At 41.8% G+C, this 14,972-nt stretch overlaps 1 protein-coding gene across 2 annotated transcripts in view; it reads left to right on the top strand.

Annotated features, from left to right (window-relative positions):
- Window positions 1-13,662, top strand: part of LOC127648630 (uncharacterized) — a 138,844-nt gene extending 125,182 nt beyond the window's left edge. For both annotated transcript variants that reach the window (XM_052133321.1, XM_052133320.1), the window contains exons 2-4: window positions 435-482; window positions 1,396-1,493; window positions 9,514-13,662. In XM_052133321.1, coding sequence (XP_051989281.1) covers window positions 1,400-1,493; window positions 9,514-13,337 — 3,918 coding nt within the window. In that variant the 5' untranslated portion in view covers window positions 435-482; window positions 1,396-1,399 and the 3' untranslated portion in view covers window positions 13,338-13,662. The remainder of the gene's footprint in view (window positions 1-434; window positions 483-1,395; window positions 1,494-9,513) is intronic.
- The last annotated feature ends 1,310 nt before the right edge of the window (window positions 13,663-14,972 follow it).

Here is a 14,972-nt window from a genome sequence, read left to right as displayed (position 1 = left end):
ATATGTTGTGGAAGATGGCTTTTTCATAGTAGATTGTATTTAATTTGTCATACGAAGGTATTCATCTAAAATCAGTGTAAATAAACAGCAGGTTCCTCTTGTGAAAATTGTCCTCATAGTGTGAAAAAATGTCCTGGTAAAAGTGTTAAATATATTGTATTGTTTCCAGGGCAATAACTGAAAATGTTCATTGCTTTATGTAGAAAAGACTTTAAGATGTGTGCCTGCTTAGAGAATGAATCAATAAGCAGGCACAAAATAATTGAACAAAAACTTAAACAAACACTGAACAAATATTCACTAGAGTAAAATATGTGACAACTTGCCACGGTGTGTGCCCTATAACATGTACTAAGGTCCTTTTTCAAGCATAGAAAATGCAAAAATATGAGTCTTCTTCAGGGACTCTGTAATATAATTCTTTTTTTTTGCAGATGTTTGACTGGATGATCAGAATTCTAAGTTGTTGATAGAGCTAAACGGTAACTGCATTTTCTGTTGTAAATACAACAAATTGTTGCTTAATTTACTGCCTAATATTGCTTATAAGCTTTTATTGTGATATATTTTTATTTTTTGGTAATTAATCAATTTAAAATGTATTTCTGAAAATTTGCTTCCTGGAGGCACAATATAAAATACTCCAAAGAAAAGTGAACATTGTAAAACAATTCTTTCCTACCCAATTTATTTGATCTAAAATGTCAAGGGGAATTATAAAAAAAACCATAATTTCTCTTTACATGTATAAAATACAAATATGCCAGAATGGGTTAACAGGGATATAAATTTAGCTATTGCTCCAGCCTGATCACATTATTTTACTTAGCTATTCATAAATAACATTTAAATGTACATTTTTGTATTTTAAGCACTGAAATGTACAACATGGACATATTAATAGCATGTAAAACATAAACATTTCATTTATTTTCAGCTTTATAAATGTACAATATTTCCAAATCCTTTATATAGGGGCTAGTTAGTTTAGGACCATACAGTATGTTGGTTTCTAGTTATTGATAAACTCATATTTAGAGAAATCATTTATTTTGTTTATTTCTAACTTTAAATGCAAATGTTACATTTTAATTTGATGTCAGATAATAGTTTATCTAGTTCTCTAATATAAAAGGGGGATTTTTGCCTTCAATTTTTAAATAAAGCAATGGGACACTATATATTTGTACAATTCAAGTAACTTCGAATTTATTATTTTATTTACTCAAAAGTTCACTTTTACAAGCATTCAGCCTTGTGTTTATTTTGAACCCTGAATAAAACACTTTAGAGTATTATTCCATTCAGTGGCATAATATATAGTATTACTAGTTAAATAATACAATATTTTACATATTTTTTAGTCAGTCAAATTATTTTGTTTATCTTTACCAGAACGATGTCGGACTCTGAGACCATTGAACTGGCTTGCCTTGGCCGACCTTTTCAGTTAGGAATGCTTTATGACTGCAGAAGAGATGTCCTAATTCCAGGTAATAAAATGCATATAAATACAAACACTAACCGTTGTGTTGTCAACACGTCTTTGGCAGTGTAATTGTCACAGGGGAGGAAACAATAAAAATGGTTTGAAAATAAAAATACTGCATTTCCATCTGCTTTATCTCTCACAGTATTTATCTAAGCATTCATGAAAATTTATTAGAATCTACTGTATTATATTATACCGTTTTCTTTGTTATACGCTGCACCTTTGGAGTGACTAATGGGGCTTTTCCACTGCATGGTACAACTCGACTGGACTCAACTATTTGGGGGTTTTCCACTGTGGATAGTGTCGAGTTATCCAGGAAATTTTACACATCAGCATCTGCCTCTAACTCGAAAATGAGCATCAGTCATTCACAAAGACACACGAAACAACTCCAAATGGACTTTCCGCAACTTGTGTTCATTTATCAACAGATTCCCCAACAGATTAAACCATAGTCAGAGCCAAGATTCAGATTGTCCAATTAAACGCAGTTTCAGTTCAATTCAGTGGTACACAAATCCAGATAATCACATCAGTTTGTTCATTTAGCTTCCTTCATGAATTTGCTTGTTAAGTTGTTTTCTTAACTACTTTGATTAATCTTTCTTACTTGTTAGATTTTCTTAGCTTTTGTTGGATTTTCTTAGCTTTTGTTGGATTTTGTTAGCTTTTGTAAACTTTTGTTAGCTTTTTGTTAGATTTTTGTTAGGTTGATAACCTTAAAGAAACAAAAAAATAAACACTAACATTACTATTAACATTCGCTTAAATAGACAAAATACAAAGTGAATAAAATGTCCTTATACACAACTGTCTCAACATTCATTTATTTCCAAGTCTAAGCATAATAAGCATAATATGTTTAAGCATAATATTGTACACTTGCACATTGAGTTGTAATATGTAATATGTACATTACCTTCAAACGCTAATGTTTCATAATATGAGTCAATTAATTTAGAATATAATGATTATCTTCAAAAAGCACAGATTAGAGAGATAGTCAACCCTTTCCCAACTAGAAAGTGTTTTGATCCTACCATCAGCGTCCCTGGGATGACCGTTCAATGGTGCGCTTTCCCCTTCTTTCCGTGTTCCACTCACATCAGCCCGAATGCTTCTCCACACAGAAGACATTTGTGCCATTGGATATTGATCTCTTAAGCGATCGCTTATCCCTCTTTCTGCACTCAGTTCTCTCCTCTGCTCACATCCACCTTGTGAGCTTTTACTTCCGTAAACTCTAGGCTGTTTCCATTTCTTTTCGTTACTTTCCGTCAATCGCTTCTCTCTACGTCACATTAATTCATTGCCGTTTTTTTTTTAAAACTGTATTTGTTCCTTAAAACTGTGTTTAACTTCACAGATAGTACCTTGTACTTGGTACCTTTTTTAGTACCACCTCGGTTAATGTTCCAAGTGAGCCGAGCCGATATTAAATGTGAAGTCAAAACCCTGCAGATCACTGATTGTTCACAGAGAATCGTCACTACAAGCATCACTGGATTTGGATTTGCGACACAGGACATTAACCTGCTAGTTTTAAATTTAGCAACAGCGATAGCAGTATCATTTGTTCATGCAACTTTTGAAATGTAAAAAAAAAAATGGCTGTGTGCAAAACCACGCCGTGTACAATAAACGATGAGCAGACGTTCCTCTCGTTAGCGACAAATTAAATGACGCTAAAGTCTTTCAGGAAGTGTCTCAGGTGTTGGCTACACACGGCTACCACTGGACCTAAAGTAAAGTTCCCCAAAAGTGTAGGGAAAAGGGGAAAAAAAATCAAAAGTAACTACAGAACCATCAAGGACCACAACAGCCAGAGTGGTTCAAACCAAAGAAAGTGGAAGTGGTTCGACCAAATGGATGCTATGGATGGTAAATTAACTCTATACTCTGCTTGAAAGCTTCACTTTATTTAACTGACCAGCTACTAAAAAGCTTGCTTCTAAAACAACCAGGCCAATTTAACTGTTACACTTGTGTAAAATCACCATGCAACAACTGCTTAATGCAGCACAATGAGTTAATAGCTAACAGCTAGCGGTCGTGTTATTGTTTTGGTCAGTAATGTTTGTGTCACGTTTAAGATGATGTCACGGCAGTAGAGGGAGCACAACTATGGCGATCAGCATATATTCCCATCCACGTTCACTAAACTGCAGTGGAAAAGCCAGCTCAGAAAAGTAAAGCGAGTAGTCGAGTCGAGTCGAACCATAATGTGCAGTGGAAAGGTGCCATAATTGAGCACTAATTTGTTATAGCTGTACACTCTATTACACACCAGTCAAACTAACATATGCATTTGGCATATATTGCTAGTTGCATTTTAAGGCCATGTTTAATTTCTGGTTTATCGATCGTGTGCATAATGTTCTTCTGGTTTCAAGACACAGGACCAGAAACAGCAGAAAATAAAATTTTATACAAAGTGTTTAGAGGATCTGCCAATGATCACCAATGATAAATGATTATTGTAGACGATACCCTCTACGCTCTGCTCCTGGATCTGCTTGGATGCCAGATTCCCCTTTATTTTGGACACTTGAATTCCCTGTCTGTCGCTCACTTCGACGTTGTGTCGAGTGAAGCGACACTAGGGGACTTTCTTGAAGGCCTCGGTTACCTCTGAACTTGAGAAAAGGCCAATGAGAATTTGGCAGACAGAATTTGCATGTCCCTCCCCCGGACATATAGGTATAAAGCAAGGGAATCATGCCTCTGTTCATTCAGGTTTTGGTAAATGGTTTTGCACTGAAGAGCCGAGAATAAGGTTCGGCAATAGCAATAGGTTCAGCGTCGTGGCCAGGGGGACACAACGTCTCGTTCCCTCCACCAGGGTACAGAGGTTACAACAGTAACCTAGACGTTCCCCATCTGTCGCTTCACTTGTTGAGTGAAGCGACACTAGGGGTCCCTATTCAATCACGCCATACATTGAACCATGTATGTGCGCTGCTGATGCAGGTGCTGGCAGTCAGTTCCATGCCAAAGCGACAGGCTGCGTCAGACTGCACGTACCCTTCTCCAATGCCCCATAAAATCGTCATAAACTTTCTAGGTTCCTGGCACCCCGAAGGGGGGAACAAAGCGACGTGCCAAGCATGGGAGCAGGCTGCGTCAGCAGCGCCTTTTCTCTCTCTATGTTTCTCGAATAGAGTTAAAGCGGCTGAGGCCATCTTAATGCTACCAAACTCCTATTCTTTCAGGGGGAAAAGACCCAGCGGAGACCACCACCTGCCCAGGCTGATGGGAGGTAAAGAGTGGTGAAATATGTCACATGTGTTTTCAGGCCACATGTGGGAATGGCGCGGTGGTAGATCCTACCTGCTTAGAGGGAGGAGTTACTACAAACATGGCGACCGGGGGGGCAGTGGGGACTGCCCAAGGGAGACGCGTGTCCGCCCGTAGGGGGACCGTACAGCGGAAAATACACACAGAGGGATTAATCCACAAGGGCCCATCCTGTGGAGCACCTATTCCAGTACTGTGTAATTTTAGAACCTGTAGTACCAGTCCCTGAGAAAGAAGGTCCTTCCTCAGGGGAATTCGCCAGGGAGGTGCTGTCGCGAGGAGTGTGAGATCCGAGAACCAAGTCCGTGTGGGCCAATAGGGGGCCACCACGGTGACTTGTTCCTCGTCCTCCCTGACCTTGTGCAAGACCTCCAAAGGAGGAGATGGCGGGCGAGTTGTGACATATAATGTGAGTGCACGCCGCCATGACGATTTATGTACGCAATCGTAGCAGTGCTGTCTGAGCGGATCAAGACGTACTTGCCCCGTATTAGTGGGAGAAACCTCCGCAGGGCAAGGATTACAGCCAGCAACTCTAGGCAGTTGATGTGCCAACCCAGCCAGGGCCCCGACCAGGAACCGGCAGCTGCGTGCCCATTGCACATAGCGCCCCAATCCTGTTTGGAGGCGTCTGTGGTGACCAGTCGGGACACCTGCTGTAAGGGGACTCCTGTCCACAGAAAACAGAGGTCTGTCCAGGTGTTGAAAGTCTGGCGGCAGCCGGAGGTGATGAAGACACGGTACGTGCCGTGGCGCCATGCCCATCTCGGGACTCGAGTCTGAAGCCAGTGCTGAAGCGGTCTCATATGCATCAACTCCAGTGGCGTGACCGCCATGGAGGATGCCATATGCCCCAGGAGCCTCTGGAATTGTTTTAGAGGAACCGCTGTGCCTAGCAATAATAAGGTGAGGCATTTCATCACCGACTGAGTGTGCTCATTGGTGAGGCGTTCTGTCATTGAGACTGAGTCGAACTCCATGCCGAGAAAAGAGATGCTCTGAACCGGGGTGAGCTTGCTCTTTTTCCATTTGACCTGATGCCCTAGACGGCTGAGGTGACGGAGCACCTGGTCCCTGTGGGCGCAAAGTTACTCTCGAGAGTGGGCTAAGATGAGCCAGTCAAGGTAGTCGAGTATGTGGATGCCCACTTCCCTTTGCGGAGCATGGGCTGCCTCTGCGACCTTCGTGAAGACGCAAGGGGACAGGGACATGCCAGACCTTGTACTGATATGCCTGGCCGTCGAACGTGAACCGTAGGAAGGGTCGGTTTCGAGGCAAGATAGAGACGTGGAAGTACTTGATGCTGGATGCAAGTTAGTGAGCATTTTGAATGGGAGTTTGTGCAAGGCAGGGTTGAAAACTCGCAAGTCCAAGATCGGTCGTAAACCACCGCATTTCTTGGGTACGATGAAGTAAGGGCTGTAGAAACCCTTCTTCATTTCAGCTGGAGGGACAGGCTCTATGGCGTCTATGAGTAAAAGGGTCACGATCTCCACACGCAGGGTGTTGGCATCTTCGCAGTGCACCAAGGTAAAGTGGACGGTACCGAAAGGAGAAGGGGCCTGGCGAACTGAATCGCTTAGTCGGATGGTCCTGGCCAGCCAGCGCGATGGGTTGGGACGTGAGAGCCACGTGTCCAAGCTCTATGCGAGGGGCACTAAGGGGACGATCGTTTTTGACGTACATGGCGAGGCTTCGCAGCGAGGAGGAACAGGTAGTTTGGCATCGGGAGGCAAAAGCTCGTCAATAGACGTGGGGTGTGCGGTTCCATGGTTCCATCCGTCAAAAGATTGACGCCACGCCCACTGTGTCTGTCTCTTACTCACTTCGCCACAGTGGGTGTGGCGTCAAGCCTTTTATTGGAAATAATAATCCAGGAGCAGAGCAGGGAGGGTACCGGCCAAATTTGATTCGCTGACAGGTGGGAGGCGCACTCTGCGTATGATGCATTGATGAGGCTCCACACACATCAGGTGTGCCTCATCCTCTGCTGCCCAAACCGAGTATCATAAATTTGCCCCTCTCCTTGTCTCCAGCCCACTCCCGTTGTGTGCCTGGATGAAGGACGGGGAGGTGGGGCGACGGGTCATTCCGCCAGTCTCATCTATGGGAGCAAGTTTCAGAGAAAACAAACAAATAACGCTAGACTTAGATACAGATAAAAAATTTAAGTTGTAAATGCAGCTGCAGGGTAAATAATGTCATTGGAATCCTTTGCTGGATAAAAACCAACATTTTATCATCAAGATTAAATTGCAATTTCTGGTGATGCTACACTTCTGGTAAAACCAATGCAGCTCTAGTTAATATCAGTTAACACTTAAAGCTTAAATGTTTAAGACAGCTTTATGTGTCGAATCTGCACCACTAGTGCCACCCAACAGAAATGCAAAAATAAACAATGTTTTCAAAACAGCTTTTCTGAATACACGCCAGCCTTCTGTTGATCAAACAAACAGAGAGTCTTACAACACTGGTCAAACCAGTGTTATTGTGTGAAGCTGGACAGGCCGCTACAAACAAACAGAGATATTTTCATAGCACCACAGAGCCAGTGTGTAAAGTTTTCATGAAAATACCTATGAATTCCTTTCTAATAGTGGTCTCAGAATATAAAGCTGGAATGGGAGAAAGTATTTAAGAAAAATACACAGAAGTCAATAAGGTTCATTTATTTCAAATTAGTTAATAAAGAATGGCTTTTATTTTGGAATTCTAGTTCCTGTTTCCCTTGTTATGTGATTTCATGTTCCCCTTCATGTTCATGTGTCTTGTTTTCATTGGTTTATTGTCTTATAAGTTCGAGTCTGTCATTTGTTTAATGTTATTAGTCTTTTATCTTGTTTAGTGTGCTGTTTGATCATTGGTTTATGTTCCCCCATGTCATGCATTTAAGCCCTCATTGTCCTTTGTCTAGTATTGATGTTTGTTTGTGTAGCACATTTTAAGATCATGTCAAGTTTAAGCCTAGCCTACCAAGTTCATGTTTATGTTTATGTTTCAAGTTTATGTTATGTTTTATTCATGTTCATAGTTAGGGTTTTTGGTTTTCACATTGATTATTAAATTGCACTTGGGTTCTTCATTTCATCATCATCGTCTTCACCTTTGCCAGCTACATTGTTACAGAATACTAGACCGCCCATAATGAAACCAGCAGTTCGGCTCCTGTGCCTACATCTAGGGAATAGATCCCTGGAGGAATATGTGGGGGAACTGCGCTCTGGCCAGTGAGGTTGAATTTAAATAGGTAGCCCTCAAAGACTGTTTCCGTATCGGACTGATTGAGCAAATCTCCTTATTGGTGCCTGGCGGTCACATTTCCCTCAGTCTGGATCAGTGTAGATACCTTGTACTTCGGATTGCTGGTTATGCATTCACTGTAGGGGAGGTGGATGCTGAGCCAGCATCCCACATCATGGTTGACGAGCCAGCATTCCCACGTCATGGTCGACGAGCCAGCATTCCCACGTCATGGTCGACGAGCCAGTGTCCCATGTCATGGCTGTCGAGTTAACGCCCCCATACCCATGCCCAAAAGCTCTGACCGTCCCAGAGCCCTACATCATGGCTGCCAAGTCTGAGTTCCACGTTATGGCAGCCACGCCAGAGTCAGTTCCAGGCCATGTCACAACCACGCCAGAGTAAGCTCCAGGCCATGTCACTGCCACACCAGAGTCAGCTCCAGGTCATGACACAGCCACACCAGAGTCAGCTCCAGGCCATGTCACAGTCACATCAGAGTCAGCTCCAGGGCATGCCACAGCCACGCCAGAGTCAGCTCCAGGCCATGCCACAGCCACGCCAGAGTCAGCTCCAGGCCATGCCACAGCCAGGCCAGAGTCTGCTCCAGCCTATGCCACAGCCACACCAGAGTCAGCTCCAGGCCATGCCACAACCACACCAGAGTCAGCTCCAGGCCATGCTACAGCCACGCCAGAGTCTGCTCCAGGCCATGCCACAACCACACCAGAGTCAGCTCCAGGCCATGCTACAGCCACGCCAGAGTCTGCTCCGTGCCATGCCACAGCCATGCCAGAGTCTGCTCCAGGCCATGCCACAACCACACCAGAGTCAGCTCCAGGCCATGCTACAGCCACGCCAGAGTCTGCTCCGTGCCATGCCACAGCCATGCCAGAGTCTGCTCCAGGCCATGTCATACCTTAGTCTATTAAATACCATGTCATTGCCACACCTGAGTCTGCTCCATGCCATATCATGCCTCAGCCTGTTCCACGCCACATCACAGCCGATCTGAGTCTGCTACATGCCATGTCACGCCTCAGCCTGCTCCATGCCATGTCACAGCCAAGACTCAGCCTGCTCCATACCATGTCACAGCCAAGCCTCAATTATATTTCCTATTTTCCTTGTCATGTGATTTCATGTTTCCCTCCGTGTTCACGTGTCTTGTTTTCATTGGTTTATTGTCTTATCAGTTCTAGTCTGTCATTGGTTTCAGGTTATTAGTCTTGTTATCTTGTTTAGTGTTCTGTTTGACCATTGGTTTATGTTCCCCCATGTCATGTATTTAATTCCTCATGTTTACCATTGTCCTTTGTCTAGTATTGATGTTAGTTTGTGTAGCACATTTATGACAATATGACATACTTCCACATCACTGGTCAAAAATGAATTTCAGAAGACTAGAATTGAAATCAATGATATTTTACTTCTTGGTAATATTTTTCTGTAATTAACTGGATATCATTTTGTTAAAGGAATAACTCTCTGGGATGCTGAGATGCTACAGAAGAACATAAATGTACGGCCACAGCCAAACACTGACTTCAAAATCATTGCCTCAGATTCAAGTGAAGACAAAGTAGAAGCTCTGAATGTTTCTGCATCTCTTGAAGCCAGCTTTCTGTGTGGATTAGTAAGTGTGAAAGGGTCAGCTGACTTTTTAAATGACAAGAAGAAGTCCAAACATCAGTCTCGAGTCACCTTACAGTATCGGACAACCTTACGCTTTGAGCAGCTAACTATGGAGCATCTTGGAGCAGGAAATTTTAAGCATTGCAATGTATTTGAGGAGGGCTCTGCCACACATGTTGTTACGGCTTTACTGTATGGAGCTCAAGCTTTCTTTATCTTTGACCGTGAGATTTTGGCTAATGAAAACCACCAAGACATACAAGGAGATCTCAAAGTGTCAATAAAAAAGATACCTTTAATATCAATTGAGGGTAAGGGATCTTTGAAAATGAGTGAATCTGAACACGAGAAAACAAACAAGTTCAGCTGCACATTTCATGGGGATTTTGCCTTGGAAAACAATCCAGTTACCTATTTAGATGCAATCAAGGTGTACTCAGAGCTTCCAAAACTATTGGGGCAAAATGGAGAACAAGCTGTGCCCATGACTGTGTGGCTGTACCCTCTGAAAAATCTAGATTCGGCAGCTGCTCAGTTAGTCAGAGAGATCAGTGTTAGCCTTGTACGCCGTGCCCAACGCATCATGGATCAACTGGATGATTGTGACATGCAATGTCAGGACCTGATGAAGGACAATGTTGCCATTAAATTCCCTGAAATCAAAGACAAGCTCAGAAAATTTAAAGACCTCTGCTCAGAGTACAAAATGGTTTTTCAAAAACGTCTCTGCAAGCTTCTTCCATCTATAAGGGGTGGAGGAAAAGAGGAACAGGAGCTTGCTGATGATCTGAACAGCAAAGAAAGATCCCCATTTCAAGGTGCTCTGATAAGCAAGTATCTAAATGAGAGAGAGAGAGAGATCAATGTTGTTAGATCTTACCTAGACATTATGAAGGATGTCCCTGTTCTTTCATCCAGCAATGACTTGGACAAGGTTGTCCTAAAAGCAACCAATGACTATGTGATAGCTTTTGCACTCTCCTCCTTAAATGAAGAGGAACCATACCTTTTAGACATGGAGAAATATCTAAAGGAACAATCATGTGACAACAGAGAGATCAGTTATGACCAAAGCTCTACAAAGGAGCCAGAGAAATGGTTTTCATCTGGAGATGCAACTGCACTGACCAGGGAAAATATACAGGCCTTTCTAGATTTCAAACAGGCTAATAATTCAAGAAGGAATATTGACTTTTGCATTGCATCAATTCCAGACAAGCTCAGCACTGCCTCTTCAATTCATGTTTTTGAAAGAGGGAGACACGTGAGCTCACAGTTTGAGCTCCCCTCAAAACCCCCAACACCGATCGTCTTGAGTGCTGAGCATGATTGCATACATCTGCAAATCAAACCTCCTAACCATGGTGCTGGTTGTGTGGACTCATACTATATTTCATATCAGTCAATGCAGAGCTCGGAATGGACTGAGGTACGTACAAATGGGACTTCTGACCGGGTCACTCTCGAGCAGTTAGAGCCACATAAAGAGTATCATTTCAACTGCAAGGCTGTGTGTCGTCCAGGAGTAAGTCCCTCTAGTGACACTACATCATTCTTCAGGACACGTCCATGTGCCCCTCCTGGAGCACCCATATTGAAAAGAGTAGAATCTGCTTTGGCAACTGTAGCCTGGGATGTTCCTACATCTGTTGGCGATGATGTCCTGGTCAATGAATATGTGTTGGAATTCAGAGAATGTACAAAGGATAATGAAAATGAGAGGTCATGGAAGTCAGAGAAATCTACATACAGGGAGTGCACTCTTCCGGGACTGAAAGAAGACACAGTTTACACAATCAGAGTTTTGGCAAACTGTGGTAATGAAGGAATGAGTCTCCCCAGCCCTGAAACAGTGTTTTCAACCAGTTTTAAGGGTGAACAGTCAAGTAAGGATGGGAGTGGTTTGTTCTTGCAGCAATCTACACGTTTAAAAAAGGGCAATCCTTCAGTGCATATACTGAATCTACACAATAAAATAGGAGAGAGCATAGATTTTCATCAGTATGTATTTGGAAGAAAGGTGGAGGATGTGAACAACAAAGTAATTCTGCTTTTGGGACCAACAGGTGCAGGAAAGACCACACTCCTCAATGTTATGGTCAATTACATATTGGGGGTAAAGTGGCAGGACATATACCGCTTCAAACTAATCAATGAAGTGACCAATCGCACACAGGCTGAGAGTCAAACATCTACTGTCTCCTCATATGAGCTGTACAATCAACCTGGCTTTCAAATTCCATATTCTCTCACAATTGTAGATACACCAGGATTTGGGGATACAAGAGGAATGACACAGGATAAACTGATAAAAGAGCAAATCAAATGCTTTCTCTGTAGCCCTTTGGGAATTGATCATATTGATGCTGTCTGTTTTGTTGTCCAGGCCTCTCTTGCCCGCCTTAGTATCAACCAGAAGTACATCTTTGACTCAATTTTGTCAATTTTTGGCAAAGACATTGCAGAGAACATAATGATTTTGGTAACATTTGCAGATGGCAAAGAGATCCCAGTGCTAGAAGCCATCAAAGCAGCAGATTTACCTTGTCAAAAAAATAAAAAGGGACAACCCACCCATTTCAAGTTCAACAACTCATCTGTGTATGCAGATAAAAAAGTAGATGAACCCACAACATCTGACAATGATTCAGATGATGATGATGATGACAATGATCAGAAACTGAGTGAGATTGTCTGGACATCAACCTTCAGACAGATGAAGGCTTTTTTCAAGGCACTGGGGTCCATTGAAAGTAAAGATCTGACACTGACTATAAAAGTCTTGGAGGAACGAGAGCGTCTTGAGAAAGCCATGGCAAGTCTGACTCCTCAGATAACTGCAGGTCTTTCTAAACTGAGTGAGATAAAGAAATTCAAGCAATGTTTGGACAATGACAATGAGAACATGGCACAAAATGAGGATTTTGAGCAAGATGTAGAGGTGATGAAAGCAAACAGAACTCCTGTAAATTCCTTTACCATGAATTGCAACACATGCTTTTTCACATGTCACTCCAACTGCTTCCTTCCTGAAAACGATTCAGTAAGTACTTGTGCTGTGATGCATGCTGGCTACTGCATTGTTTGTCCTGGAAACTGCCCTTACTCTGTTCATATAAGAGAAAAGGTCATGTGGACATATGAAACAGTAATAGAGAGAAAGACCATTAAGGAGCTGAAGGACAACTTCATGAAGGCAAAAGGAAAATTTATGGACTCCAAGCAAATGATTGATGCACTTGAACAGGAACTCCATGGAATTCAGGACAAATTAATGAAGCTGATAAAAATGTCTTCTGATTGCTTGAGACGACTGGACAAAATTGCACTGAAGCCAAAATCTCTCTCCACAGCAGAGTACCTTGAAATCCTGATCAAAACAGAGAAGGAGGAGAAAAGCACTGGCTTTGAGGACCGCATTGTTGGACTTGAGAAAATGAAAGAAGAAACCCTTATAATCGAAAAGATCGCAAGAGGAGAGAATCTGCTTGAAAAAGAGCGCCGCATCATTGTGAAGAGAGAGAATCGTATGAAGACTGTTGCACTGAATATTATGAAAGTAAAGCAAGTTGTTAGTGAATTACAGTCACAAAACGAGCAGGAAAAAAACTATGAAAAAGATGGAAGCTCTTGTCCTGATGACCAGGAGATGTCCCAATCAAAATAAAGCCTGATTACTTAAAATGTGAAATAGTACAAATTTGAATTTGCTTTATAATATCATGATACAGCTTCAAACATTAAAGCTTCACTTATGGATCAAACCTCATTATATATATCAAAAAGTCAATACAAGAGTAATTCCTCGTTTATCTTTTAATTTTAAACAATGATGGCTAATCCAATAGCATACTTGTTGGCAATTGGAGTCCTACTGTCCTTTTGAGTTTTCAAGAAATAATGGGTAAGATTTAGTAGAATGGCAGAAAAAACTCTTTGAAATGCAGAAATATGGATTCTCCCCATGGTGCCATGAGATTAAATAAAATATCAAAAGCTTAATGGTGGTTGTTGTTTTTTTTAATGCTGGATGGATATGGATGGATGGATGGACCTCTGGTATGTTTAGCTAACCATGCTAAGCAATCTAGGACAGGGAACTGTTTGTAATCTTGTGTACCAATCACTCAAGTGAAATGCAACTGGAATGACAACGAGAGCATTGATGAGATTTGCGTGTCATTTGCTTGAAGATACTATTATTGTAATATAACATTTTTACAAATGTATCTCTGTTTAATCGTATTTAATTAAGATTAAATAAAAAATTAATGAATGAATAAACAAAAACAATATTTTTTTATCGTTTTAAAAAAAATCAACTCTGCACCTTCACAGGGCAGCCATTATATGAGCAGCAGGAAGCTGTCTTTTTGTCTTGTGAGAAAGCTATTTTGCCACCCTAGTTTTTGACATCTGTCATAAAAAAACAACTGTTTGGTTTTTGACTTCAAATTGCATGTTTGCTTTATTTTTCTTAATTTTGACACTGAGATACTCTCCTGCTTCTCTGATTACAATGGTCTTGAAGCATCTCTATGTGCATGCACATCTTGTTAGTACCTGAAAAATTCCCTGTGCTGTTAAAATTAATTACAATATTACAACAACGTCAACAACAATACTGACAAGAAAAAGAGAAAAAAAACTTTTGGCTGTCTTTAATAAGCCCTCTACATTTTAACTTGAACCCAAAGCTTCTACCTCTTCATCTCTTAAGAGCCCGACCAGTGAATTTAAACGTATGAATTTACACATATTCACATTTGCTGTATGAAATAATGTGGGGGAATAAGTTTGGTTTTATTACAATTGAGTGGACACATCCCCCGCGTATTCTACATCAATGTATGCAGATAACATTTAAACATCAGTAAGTTCCGAATATTATACAGTAGACATAAGGTTTGGCTTTACATAAGCAATGCTCACTTTGGCATCTCAAAGTGAACAAGGACCTCCAAGTCCTTGTTCACTCTCTCTGCCTGCCGATTGGACTGGGGGTTGAAGCTATAAGAGAAGCTAGTAGAAGCCCCAATGAGTTTACAGAAGGCCCGCCAGAACTGGGAGGTGAACTGTGACCCTCGGTCAGAGGCCGAGTTTAGTGGAAGACCAAACACTCGGAACACATTATCGCAAACAAGTTTAGAAGTCATACAGGCAGAAGGTAATTGGGTAATGGGATGAATAATCAGGGATGAATGACTTGGAACAAAAAGACGTCCTATTGATCCATTGCCAGGGTCAGGTTCCTGTAGTTGGGCTTCTCAAACCACAGTCTTAATACCCCAGTGTATTGGGG

Source organism: Xyrauchen texanus, chromosome 9, assembly GCF_025860055.1.
Source record: "Xyrauchen texanus isolate HMW12.3.18 chromosome 9, RBS_HiC_50CHRs, whole genome shotgun sequence".
Lineage (NCBI taxonomy): Eukaryota > Metazoa > Chordata > Actinopteri > Cypriniformes > Catostomidae > Xyrauchen > Xyrauchen texanus.
The sequence above is the reverse complement of the archived record's forward strand: the minus strand, read 5'-3'. Positions and strand labels throughout refer to the sequence as shown.